This window comes from Cololabis saira, chromosome 12 (genome assembly GCF_033807715.1).
Source record: "Cololabis saira isolate AMF1-May2022 chromosome 12, fColSai1.1, whole genome shotgun sequence".
In the NCBI taxonomy this organism is placed as follows: domain Eukaryota; kingdom Metazoa; phylum Chordata; class Actinopteri; order Beloniformes; family Belonidae; genus Cololabis; species Cololabis saira.
The window spans coordinates 14,290,891-14,304,981 of NC_084598.1; the positions used below are offsets into that span (position 1 = coordinate 14,290,891).

Sequence of the window (14,091 nt, forward strand, 5' to 3'; positions counted from 1 at the left end):
AAGTTTCTTTTCCCTTCTTTTGTTCCATATTTATTCATTTATTTGTATTTCAAGTAAATGGTTTTTTTTGTCGCAGCTATGATGAGGAAAGACTGAGAAAGCAAACTTTGATGTCTCATACGGTTTTCTCTGATCTCGTTGGACTACAGCGGCTAAATCAAGTCCTGTCCTTGGTTTTCACATCCTGCTTTTCTTTGAGCCTATGGAAACGAATACAATAAAATAAAAGTAGTGTAATATGCTGTTGTTCATCTGAGGCTTCATTCATTCTTATTTAGAATGAGGTCAATCATTTGATTACTGTGGTTGTCCTAGCAGAAGCACTGAAACCGGGTTTAGAAGCATCCTATAAGAGGCTGCCCTCTCTGCTCTGCTCATCTTTAAATGTGAGGAACGGTTCATTTTCAAAGTTAAAAATCCAGCCAAACGAGGTGATGAGAAGCGCTTTGCTTAAGAGAGGATCCTGGTGGGATCACAACGTTTCTTATTCCAACCAATTCATGCAGGATTTGAACCCCAGTTGCATTTGTTGAATAGCTTTGTAGATGCTGGTTGGTTGAAGGTGACCCATTGGACCCTGACTGAATGTTGTCATCTCCCGCGACCGTGACTGTTGCAGAACGCTTCTGAATGGTCAACGTTGAGTAGTTGCTCATTGACTGGAGTCAGAACAGTCATGTCACATTTCATCCGACTTTGACGTCACAGAAGACGAGTGTTTTGTCTTGAAAGTCTAGAGCAGTGTTTCTCAATCCTGGTCCTCGAGTACCACTGCCCTGCATGTTTTAGATGCTACCCTGCTTCAGCGCACCGTGATACAAGTACCTGTGTCATCAACAGAACTGTGCAGACCTTGGTGACAAGCTAATTAGGACCTTTAATTAGAATCAGGTGTGTTGGTGCAGGGAAACATCCAAAGCATGCAGGACAGTGGTACTCGAGGACCAGGATTGAGAAGCACTGGTCTAGAGGACAGGCTCTGTCAGATATATTCAAAAATCTTCATTATGAAATCATGGTTGAATGTTGAAGGAACGTTTGTGAAAAAGCCAGTGCTGGTCAAAAGAAGGTGGAATGAACAAATATGATTAATGAATATAAAGAACTTGATCACACAGATTATATTTTTCTAGATGGAGACTTTAATCTTCGCCTGCTGACTGACAGAACAGATACAGAAATAATCAGAGGAGTCCAATTTTATTGGATTAAAAAGTAAAGTCTAACAACTTCTTTGATGTTGAAAGGGATAAAAGTTCATTTGTCATCTGATTTACAAGGATCAACGTATGATCCGGTGTGTGTCAGACAGATTTGTGGTCAGCAGCTCCTGAAATAATGAACCAGACATGTGAAAATGATCAAAGATTTGATCACAAGGTTGGATGTGATGACACCGTTGGTGGATCTAACATTTGATGGGGGAACATTAAACTCAGAGAATTATCAGAAACATTCAGTAGGACACAAAGGAACTGGGGTTCAGGACACAAAGATTTATTGTCATAAAAATTACAGATGTCCCGATTCGATTACGCAATTGGAAATCGAGCCAGATCCGATCACGTGACCGGAGATTACGTTGTATCAGACTTGATCAAAATCGGACCTTTCATCCCCATCAGGGATCAGATATATATTTTATTCACATTCACATCAGCGCATCAGAGTATGAATAAAAGCAAAACAACTGGTGTATCAACAAGTAACAGCTCCATGTAATTTGCGCGACAATGCTGCTAATTTGTAGAAAGCTATGGGTGAGGTGGGGATGCGAGTGTGGGCTGTGCCACGTGAAGTGATCAATATTGTTGAAGAATATTACAAAGTCCAGTTCAAGAGTCCGCTGTGTGATGAGAGATTTTATTCTAGCCGGCGTTCAGCAGACAGATACAGACAGTGTCTTGTTCGGTGGGCTGACACCGAGTGAAATCGAAACAAGCTTTTTTATACAAGAAGTTAAAGCAAGAATACACAAATCAGGCGAGAGACAAAAAGTAATTTACAGTCGGATGTGACTCGGGCCAAATGTCATTATCAGACATTTGTCATGACTGTCACAGACCTCCAAATCACCCCATAGGGTGCTCTCGTTGATTCAAATCTGTTTGAACCAACTTCTGAGGTGTCGGGATCTGCACGGGGGTAGGCAGCTGAAGTCACAACAAAAGTTGTTGAGTCCAGTTGTCTGTTTGAGCCAACTTCCGAGGTGTCGGGACCTTCACATGGGGTAGGAAATTGGAGTCACAACAAAAGTTGTTGAGTCCAGTTGTCTGTTTGAGCCAACTTCCGAGGTGTCGGGACCTTCACATGGGGTAGGAAATTGGAGTCACAACAAAAGTTCTTGAGTCCAGTTCAAAGCCCTGTAGGGGGGTAGGGGCTGGAGCTTCCCATGACAATGTGGCTCGACAATATCAATAAAGTTGTTAGCTTGTGGTGATCTGCGCATGCGCACAGCAGTGTTACAGCGGAGGCAAATAAATAAAAGTTAAGTTACAACGGTGATTGAAAACCGAACAATGGTTGGTACATTTAGAATTAACTGGATCAAAGCTTGTCTGTCTCAGCCTGACTCTATATGGTTTCATATCACCAGGTCTTTGTTTAGTAAAATAGGTGGCTTAGAGTTTCTCTTAAAATGTAATTTAGTGTTGAAAATTTCTGTTAAACTGTCAAATTTCCACAAGCAGATTTTCAATTTCTGGAAGATGCTGTTCAAACATAATTTTTCACCCCATAGATAAACTGTATGGAATAATAGAGTAATATTATATAATAAAAGATATTTGTTTAAACAAAGCTGGTTTGAGAAAGGGATAGTTTTTGTCACTGATCGATGCTAGATGATACTGGGAATGTATTTGATTTTGCATCCTTTTTGAACAAATATGGTTAAAATTGTCATGCCGAATTTATGAAGGTTTGTAAAGCCATTCCCCGCTGACTTATCCATTTGATTAAAAGTGCTCTAATGTATGGAGATATTGAGACAGCACTCCCTGTTCTAGTTATTGAGGATTGGACTCCGCACATGGGGCCCCTAGGCTGCAGCCTAGGGAAGCCTGTGCATTAATCCGCGCATGAGTGTATGTGACGCCAGTAGCTCCGCTCTTACTGTACCTTGCCATTTTTCTATGGACCTACAGACAACAGGGTCCCGGTTTAATCGGACCATTAAATAATGGAAACAAACGACAAATACAATACCGGACTGTACCAAACTGTTCATAAAATAATGGAGAAGGTGGGATTCAGTGTTAGAGAGAAAATCTAATTCCAACAACACTTAAAACTCATCTTGTTCTGGTAGGATCTTTTTCTTTTTCTTCGTCTCATCCATGTGAAAGATTTGTCCATCTGACTGCTTCCTCCAGCTTAGTTTCACATCTCCATTGACTCCTTTGTCCTTCAGCATTTGTTTTAGCTGAGAAACAAAAAACAACAAGGTTTTTGTTTTATGAAGATCAGCTGCAGAGAAAGTTGTTGAGCCAGCACTTCCATTATCTATCCATTATGTTCTTTCCTTAGCTGGAGGAAAAGGAAAGACATTTTGTTGCATCATGTTCTAATATGAAGTTGTGAAATTAAGGGTTATGTATCTTTTTTTTGAAGCAGTCACAATCAATGGAATTAAACAAGGACCTAAAATACTGTCTTGGTAGGGTCTTTTCCAGGGTTGGTGATTGAGCTTTTACTTGAGCCTCTTGGATGGAAGTTTAATTATTACGCGATTCAAGACCTGACAATCACATTCCAACAGGGTTGTTACCTGATTTAGCAGGGCTTGAAGCACAGTGGTGTCAGTCATGTCTAGAGAAGATGATACCAATCGCACTTTTACCACTTGCTGTTGAATAGTCTTGCCTTTGAAAAACAACAAGAACATAAAAATGTTGATTCGTTTTTGGATGGTAAAGATAGCCTTTCAGTGGATTAAGAATGTGTTCTCCAGTACACTTAACCATCACAATTCAGTAAAAAGAGTGACAAAGGTGCTCATGGATAAAGTTGAGTCCCCGGAGAACAATGAACAACATGAACAGTAAACACATGGCTTGTAGAAGTTGAAAACATGACCACCAAGTACTATGAAGGCTGGTACACATCTCTCCATACCGTTACAAATGACACCAGCATCCTCATGATGGCCACAGTCATGTTTCCCAAATCCATTGTGGGGACACTGAGACAGACTGCTTTCACTTCCTGAACAGGCCACTTGATCAAGCCAGATGGGTCCAGTTCCTTCACCAAAGGGTGCCAATGTAAGTGCACTTTTTGCTGTCCCGCAGTCCAGCTGTCTGCAAACCACTGAAGCATCATTTATGTCCCAGCTGTCATCACAGACGGTTCCCCATGAGCCTTCATTCCATACTTCCACTCTTCCAGAGCACCGGTTTGGTCCAGATAATCTGATTGGGGCAGCTATCAAAACAGAAAATGGCAATATTTTTTTTAAAGTAATTTGCCCATTCGCCTTCATTCATAATTTCCACTCTTCCAGAGCACTTATCCTGGCCAGATAATCTGATCTGGAGATCTATCAAAAACACATACCATAGTCTTTCATTTTTCAGTCTTTTACATAATCGATGGTAAATATGTTTTCATACCTGAACAACTGACACCAGCATCCTCATGATGTCCACAGTTACCGTTACTAAAACCATTGTGGGGACACTCAGAGAGACTGCTTTCATTTCCTGAACAGGTCACATTATCCAGCCAGATGGGTCCAGTTCCTTCACCAAAGTGTGCCGATGGAAGTAAACTCTGTGCTGGCCCACAACCCAGCTGTCTACAGACCACTGAGGCATCATCTATGTCCCAGCTGTCATTACAAACGGTTCCCCATAAACCTTCATTCAAGATTTCCACTCTTCCAGAGCACCGGTTTGGTCCGGATAATCTGATCTGGAAATCTGTCGTAAACAAAAAACATGATTTTCTTTTGTATTAAATTACCCTAATTACAAGCCAGGTGAATGTATGTATCTGTACACAACGTAACCAAATCAGTGACGTGCGGTCAGGGGAGGCAGGGGAGGCTGTGCCTCACCTGCCATCATGGAAAGAAAGAAATGTAAAATGAAAAAAAAAAGTTTTTTTTACATTTATCAATTGATTTGTACTATAAAGTAATTTTCCATTTAACTTCACCATTTTTAGATAATTTTTTCTTCAAAATCGCAGAATTTTCACATTTGCCGTTCAAATGCTGAGAAGATGCGGGCGGTGAGGCAGCACCCCGCTGAGCCTCACCATGGATTGCGCAATGACTCGGCTAACTGTGCTGCCATGCTATGTAGGTGAGACCAGATCGCTGTCTCTTTGTATGTCACTATTAAAATTTTCAAACACGTTTGCTATATGAAATAAGTTTCCATAGTTAAGCTGATTTATATAATGAACAGCAACATTATGTGTGTAATGTGTTTCTTGTGCCGGCGCAATCATAAAACGGCTGAAAAGAGGCACGTGGTAAGGCACGCACTTCTCCTGCCTCACAGTAGGGGGCACTAGTGAGCTCAGGGATTCTTCTCGCGACTCATTGGCTGCAGAATAAGAAGGAACGGCGCATGGACTTCATTTATAAGTAAAGGTATGACCATAATATATTTTTTTTAATTAAATGTGCTTTTTGTACGCTACAGTTTGTATGTGTAAAGCATTTGTATGTGAATGATGATAGGAGGTTTTAAACATAACCAGTTAACTGCTGCCATTCAAATGGTGAATAAGTTGCTCTGGAGGGTTCATATGCTTATAAATCCGACTGATGAAGTCAGTGCCTCACCATCCATGAATCTCACCGCACGTCACTGAACCAAATGCATTCCCTTCATTAGCGCTTTGTCCAGAACTACTTTCTGATTTTATCATGAGGTTGTAAGGTTCCGGTCTGACAGGCCATTTGTAAATCCAGCATTCTCACTGTACCGCATTTGTACAAGTGGATAATAGTTTTAGTTTCAGAAAATTAAACTGTGTTTTTAGTCATTAATAACAAACTTGGGACAAGAAGAAGGCACTTATTCTATTAACAAGACCTCTGTTGTTGTGAGCCTTCTTTTTCTAAACTGTATATGAAACAGCATCATGGAAAACTAATGCCACTAGGTAGAGGGCAAAAAGGGATCTTTTTGTGCTAGTTTGGACGTTACAACAATTTTTTTTGTGTGAATGACAGTAAGCAACTCAAATATTGGGGGGGGCTCTATCAAGGCTCGTAAACATGTCTACTTACCTGAACAATTCACACCAGCATCCTCATTATGGCCACAGTTATGTTTACCAAATCCACTGTGGGGACACTGAGACAGACTGCTTTCATTTCCTGAACAGGCAACATCATCCAGCCAGATGGGTCCAGTTCCTTCACCAAAGTGTGCCGATGGAAGTAAACTCTGTGCTGGCCCACAACCCAGCTGTCTACAAACCACTGAGGCATCATCTATGTCCCAGCTGTCATCACAGACGGTTCCCCATGAGCCTTCATTCCATACTTCCACTCTTCCAGAGCACCGGTTTGGTCCAGATAATCTGATTGGGGGATCTATCAAAACAGAAAATGTCAATATATTTTTTAAGTAATTTGCCCAAATCTTAAACTTTACTTAATATCTCCATACCGTTACAAATGACACCAGCATCCTCATGATGGCCACAGTTGTGTTTCCCAAATCCATTATGGAGACACTCGGACAGACTACTTTCACTTCCTGAACAGCCAACATTATCCAGCCAGATGGGTCCAGTTCCTTCACCAAAGTATGCCGATCCTAGATAACTCTTGGCTGGCCCACAACCCAGCTGTCTACAAACCACTGAGGCATCATCTATGTCCCAGTTGTCATCACAGACGGTTCCCCAGGAGTCTTCCTTAAAGATTTCCACTCTTCCAGAGCAATGACTTCGACCTGATAATCTGAGTGGTAAATCTGTCAAGAAAACCAAAGAAATGTAATTGTTCGTCACTAATTTCCACTTAAACCATAACTGTATCCACATCATTGAGTTTCAAAAGTAAGCTTCATTTCAGCTCAGCTCTCAAAAAAGTCTCCATTCAATCACACCACAGCCATCCTTGCACTTGGATGTCCTTGCACGAGTGAAAACAATCGGTAAGGTTTCCTGGAAAGTAAAAAAAAAAAAAGTGCTGCAGTTGCAGGGATATAGAGATCTACTGGGGGCTATCCCTGATAGGTAGTGAAAAGGGTGTATATCCTGGATAGGTTGCTAGTCCGTTGCAGGGCTGCCTACAGACTAACAACCACACATGTACTGTACATTCCCAATTTAAAATTGCCAATTAATTTAACGTGCAACAGTGCTAACAACTAAGTGACCGTTATGACCCACAAAGTGGAATCGTCTCAACAACTGATGGACCAGCATTCAGCGAGTTATAAGTCGCAGGAAACTACTGTACTGGTGTAACCAGTACAGTGACCAGTGGGGGCAGCAGAAGAAGAGCCAGTTGCTTTTGCGCATAAAGCACCAAGACTGACTCAGTTTCAAATACCCTAAATTTCAACCTTGTGCTTGGCAGTTCATACTTGGCAAGGACGACTCGAGAGAATGTGCTTTGGAGGACAGGAGGAAACATTTAATTCTTTCAGTACTTGATGACATCACAACGCCACAAGCATGCTAACCGAAAATACTCCAGACAAAGGCGTGACTCAGAATGGACCATGGGTTCCTCTGGCAAAAGTGTTAATTTTACTATATATGTTGTGTTTTTACTGTATCTCAGCTGTGTAATAAATATGGTTCAGTGAGAGTGAAAGGAACCCGCTCAAAAAACGGGAGGTGCCAGAACACGTGGGGATTTCGGCGATTCTTGTCGAGACTGAATTAGAGCAGAACTCGAAGTGCAGACAAGTACACAAATAATGGCTCTTTTTTTAGATTCTATATTTTTATCGTAGGCGCTATTATTTTTCATGCAGCACATTCACATGGGATAAACAAAGTCTGTATTTTACTATAATTTACAGATATTAATCCTGGCCGTAGTGTCAATACCGTTTATTACAATTTAATTAACTTAAACTTTGAAATTTGAATTTGACCCGTCTAATCATAGACTTATGTGACAATATTTCACATTTTTACAGGTCACAAAAACTAAAAATGTACGTATGTATAGACCTTATTCTTAAATTTCCATGGTTATAGCATGCAGAACAGGAACTTCAACCAAAGCTTTCGTAGCTTTCAGACCAGTGTTTGAGCTCCCACCAAAGATAATAAAGAATACAGATCCAAACTGATAAACTCGGGATGACGAACCAATTATGTTATGATATGATAGTTATGATTGTTGATGAAGACAACAAACTGATTTTTGTACGAATTATGACTCCTTACCTCGGTTGCAAAAAAATACCCTTTTAACATCACAGGTCGAGCCGTCCCATTTTCCAAAATCATCAAAGTCTGCTGCAGCACAGTTCTCTGAACCATTGGTGGGTTGTCCTTTTTGCCAGTACTCAAATGTGGGCTCAAAGCCATCCGACCACCTCCAGAAGCCTCTGAAAATACCAATCCAGACAAGTCCTCCTGCAGGTATAATCTCCTTTATCTTCTGGTTATCTGTCATGTCTCTGACACTGGCCAGGTCTGTGTGGTGTTCTCTGCAGTAGCGCTGAGCCACAGTCCAGCTCATGGTGATGTTGATGTAGACAAATGTCAAATTCCTGTCTGAAAAAAAAACAAAAAAAACACAGGCAACTGCCATGCAGAACCATCAGAATGTTTGGACTTTACAATATCTGACAATATTAAGCTGATATTTACATAGTACAAGTACTACAGAGCACATGATGGAACAGATTATTTTTTGTTTTTTAATTACATGTAATTGCAGGATCTCCTGTAGTGGTCTAAAGGATCTCCTGCAGAGGTCTGAAGGATAATAATAATAATAACCACTTTATTTGTCAGTATACTGTACATGGAAACACACTGAAATGTGTCCTCTGCTTTTAACCCATCACTAGTTAGACTAGTAACATTGGGCTGCCTTTATCCTGGCGCCTGGGGAGCAATTAAGACTAAGGGCCTTGCTCAGGGACCCAAGGTGGTATATTTTGGTTGCCATCTTTGGGGCTTGAACCTGGGTAACCTATAGACTACCACTCCCCGACTACAACTCTATCCTGTAGTGGTCTAAAGGATCTTCTGTAGTGGTGTGAAGGATCTGCATTAGTGGTGTGAAGGATCTCCTGTAGTGGACTGTGTCATAGTACACATGAGAAATTCTCATTATTTGCAAGGGGGAGCTGAGCCTTTTGGTTAACATTTCCAAAATCATTGTGTTCTTGTAGATTTTCCTGGTTTCACCTACTCAAACTGGTTTCACTACACAAACAAAAAAAAAACTACCTGTCAAAACATCCAATTATATATTCAGTTTATTTGCAAGAGGCTCGAAGGGTGATTCATCTAATGTAAACCATTTCATTTGACTTCATTTCATCTGCTTTCAAACGACACTGTTGCAAATACAACAGGATAAAAACATTACTTACATGTTCTCATGAAATCATTTTAAATAAAAAGAGGAATAACAAAGAGAAATGTTTCCACAAACCAAATTATTCCAACCGTGTCATGCCTGCCTTTCCAGCTTTTTTCCCCGGACTGATCACCTGTTGTCGACCTCGCCTGTCCCCGACCTGCCTGCCTCGTTTCTGCCCTGTATATTACAGCCTTCTCTCTTTGACCAAGAGTTACGCCTGCTCCCTCCTGGTTATACACCTGCTGGGCTCTGTTGCTACACAGCTCACCACTGGACCTGTCTGCCAGCTAGGTAATCTTCCAGTTGTTGGCTTTGCCTTTAGTCAGCTACACCAGGCTCACTCCTTCCCTGATCTCGTAGAACATCATTGTGAGCCAAGACTTTTCACCCTGCCACTATAAACTTTTAAAGAATGCAGTGAATAATAAAGGTCATTACCGACTGATATTCCCTCTGCCTGTGCTGCATTTGGGTCCTCACCATACCCGTGACATGGGGTGCAATTACCAAATTCTTTTTGGAACAATGATGCTGTAAATCCCCTGCGCTTATAAGAGAGACATTTTCATCTCAATGAACTTCAATTCAGACAGACATTGGTTTTGTGGTTCTACGTTTGTTGCAGTCCTTACCTCTGATGTCAGAGCAGACAGCTGTAAAGGACCACTGACATGGAGCACTCCACCACTGCCCAGAATCATCCATCCTTCCACACTGCTCTTGTGGAGGGATGCCCTGAATGCTGTTTACATCTCCAGGTGCCCAATTTCTGAACTCCACCTCATTGCTTTTGTAGAAATCTCTGACCAACATGGACCATCTCCAGTCTGCATCACGGTAGAAACCGATCCAGGCTACCTAAAAGCAAAAGTTTATTCAGCCTTCTTTAACTTTGTCATATGAAGCACAGCATTTATGAAGAATGGTGAGAGCTGGCATAGAGATGCAAGTAAAAAAGGGCATTTTACTGAACAGAAAATTAATTCTGATACTACATGTTAAAAATGATGGAACAGATTTTAGCTGACCTTGATCTCTGCACACATTCCTGCACATTGTAAACTAGTTTTGCATTTTGTAATGAATATATGCACTTTGCTAAAGATTAAAAGTTAAAAATCCAACAAAGCTAAAACCATATTAAGTCACTGGATGCAAGATTAGCTCAATACCAAGCCAATGTGCCCAGACATACGATCACCTCTAAAACTGTTGCAGGGCAAATATTGAGCCATTGATTAAAGTTCTAAAATTATTCAGCCATATGCTTACTTCGTAGACTGTAAATATTACCGGACAGACGATGTGTCTGATGAGCGGTTTGGGGTGGGGGTCTTGTCAGAATGAGTAGCTGGATGCTCAGAGGGATCGGTATTCTCTGGCAAATAAGCCAATTCCCAAAATCTTCTTATGAACCTTTAAGTATTTGTTTTAATAAAATAAATGAAATATATGTATTCATCAATGCATGAGTAGACTGACTAAAAGCTTTAATTTAAAGCAATCCATTTAAGGTGGGAATTTTGTATTTTTTTTTTTCCTTCCTCACTTTCTGAAGAAGAAAGTTGTTCAGAGAAATTTGCTCCTGTTCAAAATTAACTTTGGGGCAATTATTAGCTCAGCACCACAAACAGAAGCCCCATATACAGACAACTCAGTCCTCGTGTATTTGGTCGAGGTTGAGTCCAGCCTGTGACGCTTTACTAGGTGCAATTCCATGAGCAGGAGTTCAGGGTAAACCCACCAGACAGGAACCTTTAAAAGGGCTGACCATCTTCTCAGCTTATTCAGTCAGCATCTTACACTGGCAACACAAGATCCATTGACTGAACAAATTACAGAGCCGACCACAAGGTGACAGGAATGTGCTTTTTTTGCTGTTCGCATACCAGCAGCATGAAAGGAGACCAAAAAGAAGAATGCAACAAAAGAAGAAAGAGAAGAAACACTTAAACAATGGATGCAACGTGCATTTGTTTTTATTTTAAACGTATGTGGTAGTGATTGAGATTAAAAGAATCCTGACATATCTTTATATTGGTGTAATACAAGGCCTGAACCAACTCGCTGGTCCTTATGTCATTTTTTCTTTTGTTCATACTGTTCATACTGTAAAATGTGCTTGCAGCTAAATGTCTCTGGTCCAAATAGTTCAAATGAGTTGTGTTCAGCTGGTATCAGAAAGCCACTTTTCCAGCACTGTTTCTGGTAATGGAGACACGCCCCTACGATCCGGCTCCGAAAAATCTACCCAGAAGTCCCACTAGTGAAATGGTGCCTATTTTCTGTCTCTACACTGTCAATAAAGACAACTAGAACCACACAAAAAATAATAATAATAATAATTTGAAATGTATTCGTAAAGTAGTTTGTATGCATAGCTATCAAGCAGGAGTGGAGTAAGAAGTCATATATCAGAAACTTGAAGTGAAGGAGACATAGAGGAACAGTAAAAAATAAAAGGTAAAAAAGTATCTTGACTTTCTTCATCAACTGGAGTTAGCATAATTGTGAAAACTATTTCAAAGGAAGGAGGGATAAGAGAAGTAAAATTACTTTGCCAGATCCTGCCTTGCTTAAATGTGCCAGTCTGTTCAACATCTCCGCATCCATCCTGGTCTCCACGGTAGCCAGATCTGCGTGGTTTTCTCTGCAGTAACTCTGAGCTTCAGTCCAGTTCTTTGACTCATTAACAAAGTGATACCGACGTGAAGTGAGTGAGGAGCCCGAACACAGCGCTGCAAAGACACATGAACAAGTCGAAGAAAAACACTGATGTTCATTTAAATGTAACACCACCTGCAGCGAAAAGGATTTCAAACATGAACATCAACTTTCTGATTAAAATGTTCCTTTTATAATGACCACTATAGTACTTCAGTAATACTTAAAGTTCTGTGTTTGCGGTACCACACATATAAAACAAGAAAAATGCAGCTCTTGCCTGAAGCAGCGATGATGATCAGAACTTTTTCCATCCTTCCTTTTCAGCTCTGCTCTTCCATCTGTGGCTGCGATTTATTAAATGTCTCTTTTTTTACATGATCATGGAAAATGTTTTGATGAGTTATTTGCATTTTACGCCACATTTTTAGACATGTACTGTTGTCTGCATGGCTGATTTGACAAAATGCAAACCAGTTCCTTGTGTATTTGTATATCTCTGTCCAACATTACCATCAACAAAAGACTGTTTCATCCTTGTGCAACCCACTGGTTTGGTGGAGAGCACTGGTGCCTCAAAGCTCACAGGTTTCTGGCTCAGATCCCAACAGGGACCTTTCTGGGTGGATTTTCCCATTCAGGTTTTTTCAGGGTACTCTGGTTTCATTCCATAGTCCAAAGACTTGTATGTTAGTGATTGGAATGGACTGGACACCTACCCAGGGTGTACATCAGCCTTTTAGTCAAAGACAGCTGGGACAGGCTCCAAAAGACCCCTATGACCCTGAATAAAAAGCAGTCGTATAGATAGTGGACGGATGCTTTGTCCTCTGATAAACCTTGTGACACATCTTCATGTTTCTGCCTTGTTGGTCAGTGTGACATTCATTTCCTACTTCTTTTGTTTTTTTAGATATGGTTCATGCAGCTAATGGACTTCCATTAATTAGAGGTTGTACCTAGTGCTTTGTGTACGGTGCAGTCAAACTAAACGGGGGACTTGATGTGTTTTCATAGTCACAGTGCTCAATTCAGAGTTTGCAGAGCCAAATCTCATTCTTTTGAAAGCAGAAACTCAGAGTTTGTGATCTCAGGGTTTGTGTAACCTGAATTCATATTTTGAATCAGTTTGTTAAACCTCCTGAAACAGGTCTCAGAATAAAACTTGCCGGAGACATTTGTTTAGATTGTATATCTGAATGCTAGAGAGCCCTACCTATAATATGGTCCTGTCCAGATTTTTCTAATTATTTTCTTTTTATACCACAAGAGCCTTCTCTGTGAATTGTACGTATGTGCAAACTGGAAGATGTCCAGTCAGTTGTCCTCCGTTAAGTCCACTTTGAGTCGACCAGTGATGGATGCTGTGATCTGATCTGACGATGATGGACCTTGACCTTGGAGCTCACCTTGAATGTCTTTGGAAGTTGATCTGGGATATTTGGTTACCATTCATATTGTCCGTCTCTTCAGTTTGTCATCAATTTTCTTCTTGCAACTGTTGTCATGTGAGCATGGAACTGCTTCTGGCCTTTACCTTTACCATGATGCTGGTCTAGAAGGTTCTTTCTGATCCCAGACAACCCCCTCCTTTGTTGTCTCTGGCCCATGGGCAGGGTGGTGAAGAACACCATGATACCGAACAGCAGAGGTTTGAACCCTTTAAACAGTCACACGGACACCTGTAATGCTCCACGACACACTTTAGATTAACATGTATCTATGTTAAAATTGTTTGCATGAAATAATCAATAAATAATGGAGGTAAGGGTTTGCACACCTGTGTGTGATCAATTGATTTCCCATACATCTTTCCATCAACAGACTGCTGTTTACTCTCTTGCGGACTCTGTTTTTTTGGAAACAAACCCTTGGCGCTGCAGCCCATGTAGGGGAGG

General features: G+C 40.8%; 1 protein-coding gene across 1 annotated transcript; it reads right to left on the minus strand.

The window, feature by feature from the left end:
- Positions 1 to 3,286: 3,286 nt before the first annotated feature.
- On the minus strand, positions 3,287 to 13,827 carry LOC133456212 (deleted in malignant brain tumors 1 protein-like). The gene is given in 9 exon segments (XM_061734660.1): positions 3,287 to 3,424; positions 4,103 to 4,532; positions 4,586 to 4,922; positions 6,248 to 6,556; positions 6,633 to 6,941; positions 8,377 to 8,709; positions 10,162 to 10,387; positions 12,086 to 12,267; positions 13,731 to 13,827. Coding segments are annotated over 9 exon segments (2,361 nt in total).
- Between the last annotated feature and the right edge of the window lie 264 nt (positions 13,828 to 14,091).